This window comes from Accipiter gentilis, chromosome 17, assembly GCF_929443795.1.
Source record: "Accipiter gentilis chromosome 17, bAccGen1.1, whole genome shotgun sequence".
In the NCBI taxonomy this organism is placed as follows: domain Eukaryota; kingdom Metazoa; phylum Chordata; class Aves; order Accipitriformes; family Accipitridae; genus Astur; species Astur gentilis.
In genome coordinates, this window is record NC_064896.1 from 4,757,616 (window position 1) to 4,769,949 (window position 12,334).

Here is a 12,334-nt window from a genome sequence, read left to right on the forward strand (position 1 = left end):
TTGGTTGCTTTTATCCAAGTAACTAGTACTGCAGATAGTCAGACATGACCTGGTGGTTCCCATGTCACCCCAGCTAACCCACATTCCCCTTGACTGGAAACAAACCTCTCTGAGGGATCTGGGGAGGTGGCAACTGGTGCCTCAGAGTCTGGGGGAGGTTCTGCTTGATTGTTGCAAAATGTGCTGTAGCCTCTGCAGTAGGTAATGTCTTCTCTGACCAATAGCCAGAGCTGCATCTGCAAGATACAGCTGAGTTATTTCAGTATCTGTCCCCTTGAGCAGAGTAAGACTGAGTAGCATGACTTGCCATTAACATATTTAAAATAGCTGTGGTCCTTCATCTACATTTGCTTTGTGAGGATATCCTTCTCCTCTCCCTGCTGAAATCCCCAGTATGAATTCTCCTATCTTCTTGCCAAGATAAAGAGCAGCCAGCAGTTGTTGTGACTGTTGGTAACTGGCCTACTGGCTGTTTTGCAATAGCAGAGATTTGGGAGCTGCCTCAAAAAGACCTCAGTGTTCAGAGAGAGAAGAACAATAGGTTGGAATTAAGGAATGGAAGACAGAAACTGAGTGCTGATCTCATGAATGACATTTTTCTTATAGGAATCGTTTTTCCCGAAGGATGTTGGCAGATCTGAACCTTTCTGTGTGTCAGCTAGTGCTTTGCTACAGTTTTCGGTAGCAGGAAGATGTGAAAATATATGCACAGTGGGTTTCTGTGGCATGCAATGATTAGAATTTAAATAGTACTGAGCTGATATCTTCTCAGGTGCAGAAAAGACAGGGTACTTTTCTGCTAGAAACAGCTACTGGTGTATGGTAGAAGGTGGCTGGGATGTCACTGAGAAGGAGGATGAAGCAGTTGGACAGTGACCCCCACTGAACCATTGTGTGTCTTCACGTTCGGAGCAAGAACAGCTATCGGCCACCCTGCAGAATACTGCAGGTCTTGCTTTGGCCTTGTTCTCTGAGTAACAGAGAGCTCTAGAAAAAAGGAAGGTCTGTGATTTCCTAGCCTCCCCTTGCTTATCTCCCTTAAGATGCTACTCATACTCAGCAGCACTTCTAAGGCTGTCCTTTTAAAATTTGCTCATAAGAGCCAACTGCCTCACTCTCCAGATTGCTTTTAGCAGTCTATGTTGACAGTACTTAGCTGATTTCTAGTTAGACCATTTTTGTACAAGCTGAGTCAAACCTGTAACAATGGGAGAAGTCAGTGCCTGCTTTACATCTCAATGTTTACATTTTCACACCAGTCTATTGGGCTGTCTGACGCTGGTAGTTGAGGGTGAAGGATTTTTGAGGGTGGCAAAGCAGCTAATAGCCCAATCAGCTCTGAAAATGCAAGATACCCATCTGTCATCATAACAGGTAACTTGCATTCCCTCTTTCTTTGAATAAAAGTGGCCTGATGCTGTGCATCCAGCCTCCTGGATTGACACAGACACAGTGCTGCAAAGACAGCCTCAAGAACCATGTTTCTTCTGCTCTGCTGCAGATCTCATGCACAAGGCACTCCACCTTCTGTACTGTGCTAGCAAGCTGTAATATGTGGCCAATATCCTCCTAGATGGGAGGGAGCAATAGGATGAATGGTTTGCAGAACATGCTTGTGGCACTGAATAAGCGCTGCTTAGCATGTAACCCAAAGATCTGGATCTTCCCTTAATGAGTAGAGACACAGGAGCACCTCTTCTCTGACAAAGGCTCCACATGATCTACAACTGTCACCCTGTGGAAGGTACAGGGCAATTCACCCCCTTCCCCTTGGGGCTGTTTCAGACTTTGGTAGGTGCAGTGCACATAGGTTTACAGGTGTGAAACATTATTATTATTATTCTTTTTTTATTATTACTAGCTGTCACATGGAGACTCAGCACTCTCTTAAGGCACATTGTGGTGCCTCTGAACAGTTTAGGCTTGATGATGGTACACCAGGCGTGTCAGTCCTGGCTGACTTCTCAGCCTCTGTCAGTCTGAACTGAATACCAGTATGCAAGGCTTGTCAAGTCTCTCCTGCTTCCAGAGCACAAACAGGAGGCATTCTTGTTGCACAGCCATGGAGCTTAGGGAAATCAAGCATAGTCTCCAGTAACTGTAAATAGGATATAAATATCCATTATGATACCAGTCTGCTATAATGCTTATTTCTAAAACTTAAAGGTTTTTCTTATAAAGGTGAGAAAAGACTGCTGCTTTAGATATTTGTCCATCAGGGCTATGAAGTGTGGTGGTTCTGTAGCTCCTTCTTGAGGGCTACAAGTGGCTGTGACTGTGGGCAGGGAAACATGCTGCCACGCTGTGTGTCCACAAAGGGGCACGCGTGAGCTGCTGTGTTCCGAGGAGACCCTGCTCGCCTTGCAGGAGAGGCCTTGTGTCTGCTTGGCCAGAGGGCTTGTGCATCCTCCATCTTCAAAGGACTTCCCTAAATGTGTTCTATCAGGGAGCTCTGCTCTGTCGGATTTAAAATGGCAGGTCAAGACTTGCTGGGCTTCCCTGTGTGGTCACATTACAGGGCTGCCTGTATATGTGTGGAGGTGCATTCAAGAAGCTGGGCTTGGTCAGATGGTGCCCCTGGGAAACAGCAAATGCTATTAGTACATGAGCTTGTGGGGTGTCTGCTTGCATAAAGAGAGCTGGAAACAAGCAGCTTTGGAGTGAAACAAGGGCTGGGAAACAGCAGTGGAAAATGTGTACTGTTTCTGCTTGGGCTATCTAATCCACCACTCCCTTTTCTTCAGGGATGGGGACCATTATGATGCTTTAAGAGACTGCTTGAAGGCCATATCCTTGAATCCATGCCACCTGAAGGCCCATTTCCGACTTGCCCGCTGTCTCTTTGAACTCAAGTACGTGGCAGAAGCACTGGAGTGTCTGGATGACTTTAAAGGGAAGTTCCCAGAACAAGCACATAGCAGTGCCTGCGATGCACTAGACAGAGACATCAATGCAGCCCTCTTCTCCAAGAGCGATAATGGTGAGTGCCAGTGTTTGGTGTGATTCTTTAAGGTTATACTAAAATCTAATGATCAGACAAGGAATTTTCTCCTTAAACTGCCCCTCTAAAGTAAAGCTCTAATTTCTGAGAGAGATTGATTGTTACTGTGCACAAAAACTGGCCTAGGCATGTTCTTTCCTTGTGCCTAGTCCTGGTTTGCTCTTGAGCAAGAGTATGGTAAAAGGAGTCTGATGTACCCAGGAGATAATCTGGAAGGAAGCTTGTGCTTCTAAGCCCTGCTCCCTACTGGAATTGTCCTTAACTCTTCTCTAAAGCTGTTGGGGTTTCCTAGAGTGCTTTCTGTTTGCTGAGAACATGTTCCTCTCCAAATTGTGATGAGGGAAATATGTTGTCTTTCCAGCTGAAGACAAGAAAGGAGGTGGCCCCATCCGGCTGCGAGCCACAGGCCGCAAGGATTCCATCTCAGAGGATGAGATGGTGCTGAGGGAGCGCAGCTACGACTACAAATTCCGATATTGTGGCCACTGTAACACTACTACAGACATCAAAGAGGCCAATTTCTTTGGCAGGTATGTTGGCAGAGCGTAATAGGGATGCAGGACAGGAGTGTGAGCAGCAGCAGAATGCTTTCTTCCATTGGATAAAGCCTCATGCATAGCCCCATGTGACTGTTCATAAAATGATGCTGACACTGGTTTTCAGGGTTGAAAAAGATGACGGAAACCCTCCTCCTTGTGTGGCTGCATGAATAGCTGGTTCAGTAGCAGATCCACAGAGGACCCGGTTGGGCTAGCATTTCAGAAAAGCCATTTGGGATTGAAAACATGAATCCTGGGGATGGAGGGAGCCAACACAGAAAGCTTTATCTGGATCCATAAGCGTGAGGGGTGGCAGCCTACTGATTATAGAAGCCAACTGAGATTCTCATGTCTGCTAGAGACTAGCTTTGACTCTGAGCTGTGATCTCCAGTCTCTGCTCCTCTCACCCTAGCAATGCACAGTACATAGTCAGTGGGTCAGATGACGGCTCCTTCTTCATCTGGGAGAAAGAAACCACCAACCTTGTTAGAGTGCTACAAGGAGATGAGTCGATTGTGAACTGTCTCCAGCCTCATCCCAGTTACTGCTTCCTGGCTACCAGCGGCATTGACCCAGTTGTACGACTGTGGAATCCTAGGCCAGAGGTAAGAGCCACAGTAAAAGACTGTCTTGTCGTGAGATGTAACTCACTCAGCTGGTCTTTCCTGTTGGGATCTCTTGAAAGTTGCAGCAGCAGTAACAGCCCCTGTTTGGTCCTAGTACTGCCTTGCTGAGTTATCTGCCTTCTTGTCTTGCAGAGTGAAAACCTTAATGGGCGCGTGGTAGTAGACATGGAAGGTGCTTCCCAAGCTAACCAGAGACGAATGAATGCAGACCCACTGGAGGTGATGTTGCTGAACATGGGGTACCGGATTACAGGACTGACCAGTGGTGGGGCTGGAGGCTCAGATGATGAAGACAGCTCGGAGGGGCAAGTCCAGTGCCGGCCCAGCTAAAACAGAACTGCCTCTCCTTCCTCTAATTGTTTGGCTGAAAGGGAACCTAGTTTCCTTGGTCCTGAACTTTCTCTGATGAATGACTGCACTGTTTCGCACTATGCACAGAGTAGGACAAGCTGGCAGGGGCAGGAGCGGCCGTCTCTTTAAAACATCGTCACCACCTCCTCCTTCTCCCGTCACGCTACTGAGCAGCATGTCAGTGCAGTCCGAGGTTTGCCTTTAGTGGAATTTAGTCCCAACAGGGGTCTTTGAGTTGTCTGTAAGCAGAGTAAGCTGGTGAATTTTTTCCAGAGCTGCTGTATGATCTGGTGTAGAGGGATGTTGCCTGCATTCATGCATTTGGAGAGGGGATGTTAAATTCCTGAATAAAATACAAACCTAGGGCAGGGGTTATGAAATGAATTTACTGCAGTGATCTTGGTCTTGAAAGCTTGACTCTGCTTTTGTGCTACCAGTCTGTCTAGAGGCCCCTGGTTTAGGGTTGTTGGCCATGAAACACCTGTTTTGTCCCATAACATCTTTCTTCTGGCTTCCATCTCTTAACACGTTGTCACCAGATGTAGCTGTGTTGTATTAAGGACTGGATATTGCCTGTCTTGTCCCTGGGCATCTGTCTTAGTTGATCAATCAGTGAAGGCACTAAGTATGTGCAGCTCAACAGGGCAGGATGTGCTTGCCCAAGCTCTGATACTTTCTTCTGTGGTCTGTGAACCCATGGAGAAAGGTGACAGCAATGGGAGCAGGTTTGATCAGAGACCTAGGGCTCACGTAGCTAAAGCTACTGAGGAAAGGGGCTGGTAACAGCACTCTTCCAGAGCTTCTCTCTCCATTTCCCAGAATGTGTGTAGCTCTATTCACCTTCTGCTCTCTAAGTCACCTGTGTTGGAGCTGAGAATGTTGCCACCATGTTATAAGTTGCAACTAAAGTTTTGAGCTTTTAGGAAGCAGTATTTTTGTGCAGTCAGCTGCTCTGTCTTGGCCAAGGTGGGCCTTCTTTGCCTCATTGTTGGTATAACATCTGATGGATTAGTGGTCCTCTCAGGAACCCTCGTTCCTCTTCCCACTCTCCACACACTGACTCTGGGTGCAAAGCCCAGAGTACAGCTAGAAATGCAGCACTGTACTTCCATCCCTTCCCCTCTCATGTAACATGCAGCCCTGTTTTTCCCTCTTGCAGTTGCCAAATGCTAAATATCAAATAGATCTTACACAGCTGTGCTACAACCGAATCCGAAGAGGTTGTTTTTTCTAGGACTATCAACTAAGACCAAAGAGCCCCTGGAGATCCTAACTGCTCTGCGCTGTCTCGTATCTCTTACTGCTGAAGGTCTGAACATGCTAGCCTTGGTCCCAGGGGTGTGAGATGTGTGTCTGGGAGTGTGTGCGCATGTGTGTATGCTGCATTAGGGCTGTTCTTCCATGTGGTGCAATCCCTGGTCTTCCTGTTCCTGCTGTGGAAAGATGAGAGGCCTCCCTTTCCTTCTCTGGCTGCTTCTGGCTGCCAGGCATTGATGAGAGAGACTGCGCAGTGCTGGCTGATCAAGGTAACTGGCTTCATCTCCCTTCCAGAACAGTCTTTATGAGATGAGTGAGCCTTGTGCAGGAGGGAGAGAGGTCACAGTCTCGTAGCTGGCAGCATCTCTCCAAGGACACTGTTCCCTGCATAGAGAGATCCCCCACACTCCCCCTGTTATCGCAGTGGAGCTAACTGGGACCTGATCTCTGCCCCTTGGACAAAGATGTCCATCTGCTCTTTCACACGTGGGTGAAACTGAGCCTTGGTGAACCCGGACTTGTGGGAGTATGCCCCTCACTGCCCAGAAACAACCGGCTACCCTTGTGCTCTGCTGAGCTGTGATGGCAGACTTGCGCTCCATCTTCTCCTGCTGAAGCAGAGCTCTCCTGGGACAGATTGTCACTTGGCTGCTGAGGGCATGTTTGCTTGTTCTCATTGCAGTACCAGCGCATTAGATGTGACTGCTTGCTCAGTTTACCTGTTTGGTTGTGTACAAGCTCCCACACCCCAGGTGTACCCTGGCACTCAATGCTCTTCAAAACCCAGAGACAGCAGAAAATTCTTCTCACTTGGGTGGCTTTTTGACATGGTCTGGCCTTTTCCTTTTTTTCTTTTTTTTTTTTTTTTTTTTTGCTTAAGGCTTTCCTACTAGACGCATCCTCTTTTTTTTCTCTCTTCTCCTCCCACTCAAACTTTTTTTTTTTTCAGCTTTCAGTAGACAATGTCTGCAGACTTTGATTTTTAAACTGGGAGGCTGAGATAGAAAGCTCTGAAGAGAACAGACCTCTCCCTCCCCATTCACCTTTTGCTGTGGCAGCTATTTTTTGTTGTTTTTACCCTTGTGAGACAGTGCAGCTCTTTTACCTGCCAGTTGCAGTGTGAAAGCTACAAGATTCCCTGCCTCTGCAGTGGATTGCTTTTTTTTAATGGCTGCTTTGGTTAAAAAAAGATAAATAATAATGGGAAAGAAGGAGAGAGAAAAATCTTTCTGCTTCTAGCCCCTTTTCCCCTTGTCGTGGGCAGATTACCTGCTTTGTTGCTTGTTAATGAGGAATTTGTATTTATTGGTGAAGGAAGAAACATGCTGGGGAAGTAGGGAAAAGATGTTGCTTTATTGACCTCTGCTGTTTACTTCAACCCCCTCTTTGGGAAAGCTTCTTCCTGCTCTTTCTGGTTAACTCTTTCTAGCCTGGGATATGCAGGGATGCCTCTTTTATTTTTGTATTCTAGCAATGGGCTCTCCGTTAGGAGACTCTAGGATTCTCTTAGTGTTGCAGTGATCATTGCTTCTCGCTTTTTCAAGTACTAAAGACGATCATCTCGTAAACTTTGCCCCTGCAGTTGTGGAGGTAACACACAAGCCTTACTGCCCTCATTAGAAGGAGCAGAAAACTTGTTTCTCTGGTCCCTGGAAGAGAAAGGGTTAAGCAATTAAACAGTTCTTTGTTCTAGTTCTTTCTTGGTGTCATTTTGTTTGGGGGACTGTTCTGGCTTTGTTCAACCTTTCTCCTCTATGGAGGTGGACAAGCGTGGGGGGGGGGGGGGTGGCCTGGTTGGGCTGGATGTTGTCTATTCAACAGTGCTGCTTCTTGGAGAATAGACGTCCCAGTAAACTTGAGTGGGAAGGGGGCTGGGGAGCCCAAAACATGGCTTGTAAGCTGTGGCAGCTACTAAGTTAGTGCTGATGGTAGTTTGTGGAGGTGTGGGAGCTCAGATCTATCAGTGGACCAAGGGCTGGGGCTGTGTTTGGGAGCAGAGTCTGGCTCTGGCTTGGTTTAGAGCTAAAGCTGCAAACGTTGGAGTGAGGATGAGAACAGCTGCCTGGGGCTTGCTGGAGAAGAGAGAAGTGATGCACATGTCTTACAGAAAGATGAATGGTGCTGTAATGGATTTAGTTTCTCTGAATTACGTTTTGTCAGGGTGGGGAGTAAAATTGATAAAATCCTCATTGAGCTCCTGCTGAACCCAAGGGTTAGAGGTGAGTGAGGGGGAGGCAAAAAGCTGTGTAGGGAAAATTAACCCATACTTGCCTTTTAGCTCTTCTTAAACAGTAAATAGCCTCTTGCCCTGAGAAGTAGAGCCCTGGTGGCTTAGGCTATGGGGCAGATCCAAGGTCAGCTGCCTGAGTCACCATGTTACTGACTGATCTTCTGAGACCTTTCTGCTGTCAGAAACAGCGCACTTACTGCCTTAAAGTGTCTCGCACTCAGCGTGGTGTGTTGGACATCAACATTTAGACCCAGAGATGATCTCTTGCTAAAGGATATCACAAACTCACTTTCTTCTCTGGGCTCCTGCAGCAAAACCTCCCAAATACTTTCCTGCCCTCCAAGCTGCAGAATGCCAAGCCTTAAATAAGAGTTAGAAAACCAGTCTGCTATTTTCAGAATCCATTTGAAGTCTTCTCTTAAAAATTCCCATTGGACACCTTTCAGCTGAAGGCCTTTTGAGGCCTCTTCATTTCAAATCCTGTCTGATATAAATTATTGCTTTAAAAGACAGCTCTGCTCTAACAAAGCAATGTGCATCCACAGCTGGAATTGGCAATCAACTAATTAGGTCAGATCTTGGACTGAATGGTTGGACAAAGAGGAAGCATGGAAGGGGAAGCTGAGTGGTTGAATTGTGGGTGGAAATGGCTAGAAGGACCCAGGAAATGAGTTTTAGTTGTAATTTGGGTAAGGGAATTGGGTTGAGGAGGGAGAGGAGTGATATGCTCTGGGATGTGGGGAGAAGAACAATCACAGCCCTACTGATGAGATCACTTTTCTCAGATGTCACAGTGCCAGGAACAAGTCTGCAAAGGGCTCAAGATGGCTGCTGTCTCTGAGCAAAATGGGAGCAGGATGTCGGAAAACTGCCTGCTGTTGTTGCAGTGAGGAATTCAGTCCTCTGCCTGTTATGCTTCTCGTAGCTTGTTCAGGCCTTGCTGCTGCAGGAGATGAGACTGATCGGGACCAGCGCCGGGGCTGGCAAGGAGAAAAGGTGGGCCTTTTTGTGGGTTTCGTAGCTGAGAAATGATTGTGACCTGCACTTGGCTCTTTGAGCGCTTCCACCTTGTGCCCCTTGTCCCTGAGAAACTGGTGGCTTTTCCTTTAAACATAAAAGTTGCCCTGTGGGTTGACTGTGTCAGTTGGAGAGGGAGAGAGAAGGAAATGCAGCTTTCAAGTGACAGGGAAGCAGAAAAGACCTGAAGGTTAAAGCTGAGGGGTGAGATGGCTTAGGGGCATTGCTTTTGGGGTGGGTGGCTGAGCCTGCGTATGTTCTTTCGCTTGTGAGTAGCACCATCATCAATACAGATGAGAGTGACGTTTCTGGTTCATGCTGAGCGATTAGAGGCTGTCAGATTGCAGCAGGCACAGACCACAGGAAAGGAACAACAAAAACGCAAAGCAACCCACCCCAGCATCACCTCCAGGGTGGGGGAAGGACGCCTTGGTGTCCTCCATCAGCCTGTGCCTCGGTGACATTTTAAATAGACTCCTGCACACGGTGTTGCCTGCTGCTGCCTCGGTTGTCAATGTCAGAAGGGGGAGGGGATCTCTTCCTTGAGTGGTTTGGTCCTGGCAGTCCCTGTAATGTTTGAGCTGTCACAACAGGGAAGGTTCCCAAGGAAGCTGCTTTACTGAACAAGAGCTGGCTGGGTGCCTGCTTCTTTCAGGCTCAGAGATGAGCCGGGGTAGAAAGGGGAGGTAACCAAATCCCTTCCAGGCTGAGCTCCAGCTATAGCCATGGTGGCGTGTGCTTGGACAAACTGGTGTGCAGTCTGGGCTGCTTCTTCCCAGAGCGGGCAGGCTCTCCTCTCAGAAGGGCTCTGCGTCTCCAGGGTGCAAGTGATGCATTGGCACCTGCAGTGAGTAGGCAAAGATTGTTGTCCTGAGGACGTTTTGGGCCGACGGGAAGTAGAGCTGCCTCCTTGCTCACAACAGGAGAGAGGAGCCATCGATGGCAAGTTGCTGGCACAAGTGGGAGTGAAACCTTTTGTTTCTTGTCAAATGAGAGGTTGCAAAAACAATGATGGCAGGATTCCTGCTCTGTACATCGATCTAGTCTTGTAAGGCAAGATAGCTGCAATAAAAAGCCCGGCCTTTAATTTTATGCATGGAGAACTTCTTACCTGCTCTCCCCTCCCTGTCCGTGTGTCCCCCTCCCTGCAGTTTCTTTTCCAACTGCAGCTATTTTTCCCTGCTGACTTCAGGTGTTTTGTATTCTGCTTAGATCAATAGCAGTAGAACAGCAGCAGCTTTCCAGTTGTCACTAGGAAGACCCTGCTGTCAGCTACAGCTCACCCGTTTTCTGCCAGTGCGGTATTGGGGATGGAGAGCCCTTCCGCTTGCCTGACAAACACAAAAGAAAGCTGTGCAGTACAGGAGTGCTGTATTGATTTTTTTTTTCTTTGGTTTTTTTTTTTTACTTTTTAAATCCAGCCTGGGGAAAACGGTGTTCTTCCTGTGCTCCAGCAGCTGGTTTGCCTTCCTGCACTTAGTTTAAGAGAGAATAAACTGGGGCGTCTGAAATGCCCCCTGCCCATGCGGGAGGGGAGGGTGTGAGGTGGCACTGCAGGGAGATGCATCCTGCTGAGGCTGTCGGTGTCATCCTTGCTGCGTGGCTTTGCCAAGGGAGCTGGTCCCTGGTGATACGCTGCTTAGCAGCCTCTGAGACACAAGCAGGAAGAGCAAATCCATTGCCTAATCCGACAAACGCGCCAGGACCACATTAGCTGATGCGAACATTGGCCCCTATTCATAGATTTTTTAACAATCTCTGATACTTACGTTAGCCTGGAGCAAATCAATGCAAGTATTTTTCTTCATTGAACAAAGTGTTCACTGAAACACATACAACCTTTGTGTGCATCTTCCATCCAAAGTGCCAAAATAGGAAGTGTCTGTTGGAAACCAAAGCACCAGGCATGGCTTTGCTCTTAAGGGTGTCTATATTTCCTCGGCTTTCTCTCTTTTGTAACTGGACTATTTTGTGAATTCCCTCACCATCAGATTCCGAGGAGCATGATCTCAGGCTCTTGATCAACTCTTGATGCAGTGACAGGTCACGCTGAGACGATGCCCACGCTGTAGCTTGACGTGAGCTGCTCTGCATGAGCACCTCGGTTGATGGCTCTGCTTCCATCCAGCTGCCTCTGAAGCAGCCCTCCTTCTTGGAGGGGCTGTCCTAAAACATGGTCTAGACTAGGAAATAAGGTGGGATATTAGATGATCTCTTGAGGGCTCGGTAGAGGCAAGGAAATGTAGTCTTTGGTGCATTACTAAGCTAGTTGTGTTGAAGCCTGAGTACTCATATGACAAGTTAGCGTGTATTGAGGGCGGGTAGGCCACCTCCGCACTAGACTGTTAGCCAATGCTTTCTACTGCCATACTGGCAACGTCCAACTGGTGTCCCCTCTGATGTGCCTCTGCTGCCGGTAGAGGTTATGGATCTCCTGGGCTTTCAAGCTGGAAGCTTCCTTAGTCTAAAATTCAGTGAGCGTGTTAAGTGCTGTTCTGTCCCCAGAACAGAAAATACATTGATAAATGTGGAAGGCTGGACTCAGCTTAATTATTGAGCAGTCAGGTAATGGAAAGCAGAACGCATAGAGATAAGTCTTTGATGAAGGAGATGAATTTCAGTAAAAAGTGGGGTGGTTATGTGGAAGCTGTAAGTTTGTGATGACTGTTGGGAACGTGGCTCTTGCCATTAACAGGGTTTGCTAATGACAAAAGCCAGCACCTTCTGCGAGCAGAGTGCTTGGCTCTGCATTGCCTCTGCTCTGTGTGAGGAGGAACCCAACCATGTGCAGGAAGGGGCCAAGACTGTTTTATTAGCAAAACCCCTAGGCATCATGCTGTATAACGCCACAAACTGTGCTGGAGAGCTCTGGTAACTACAGGCCTTGAAGGGGAACACAGCTCAAGGTCTCTGTGTGAGGAGGAAATGAGCAGCTTCCAAGGAAAGCATGGAAGGATGCGAAGAGGAGAGTAGGGGCTGGATGCTCGGCAGCTCTCCTGCATCTGCTGGGCTGAACGTCCCTGTCCTGGGTTTGCTGGGCTGGGGCAAGCGATGTCCTCCCTGTTCTTCCCACTAGTTCAGTGAGTTGTCACTCTGTATTTTGCCGAGTGTGTTGTGGTGGGTGGAAATCTGGAATAAACATATTTCTTCTTCAGCTTTCTCGTGTAGTTTGAATTAAACTTCCTAATAAAGCAATTGTTATTTTTCTAATCCGATTCTCCATTTGTAAATGCTGTTCCTCCCCTTGCAGTCCCTTGACCGCATCCTCTCTCAGGGGAGGCTGGGTCTGATGCTGCTGCTTATGCACTTTCC

The 12,334-nt window shown here is 47.8% G+C and overlaps 1 protein-coding gene across 2 annotated transcripts in view; it reads left to right on the plus strand.

The window, feature by feature from the left end:
• Positions 1 to 12,180, plus strand: part of WDTC1 (WD and tetratricopeptide repeats 1) — a 32,343-nt gene extending 20,163 nt beyond the window's left edge. For both annotated transcript variants that reach the window (XM_049820525.1, XM_049820524.1), the window contains 4 exons: positions 2,745 to 2,980; positions 3,363 to 3,531; positions 3,954 to 4,146; positions 4,300 to 12,180. In XM_049820525.1, the coding sequence (XP_049676482.1) occupies positions 2,745 to 2,980; positions 3,363 to 3,531; positions 3,954 to 4,146; positions 4,300 to 4,497 (796 nt within the window). In that variant the 3' untranslated portion in view covers positions 4,498 to 12,180. The remainder of the gene's footprint in view (positions 1 to 2,744; positions 2,981 to 3,362; positions 3,532 to 3,953; positions 4,147 to 4,299) is intronic.
• The last annotated feature ends 154 nt before the right edge of the window (positions 12,181 to 12,334 follow it).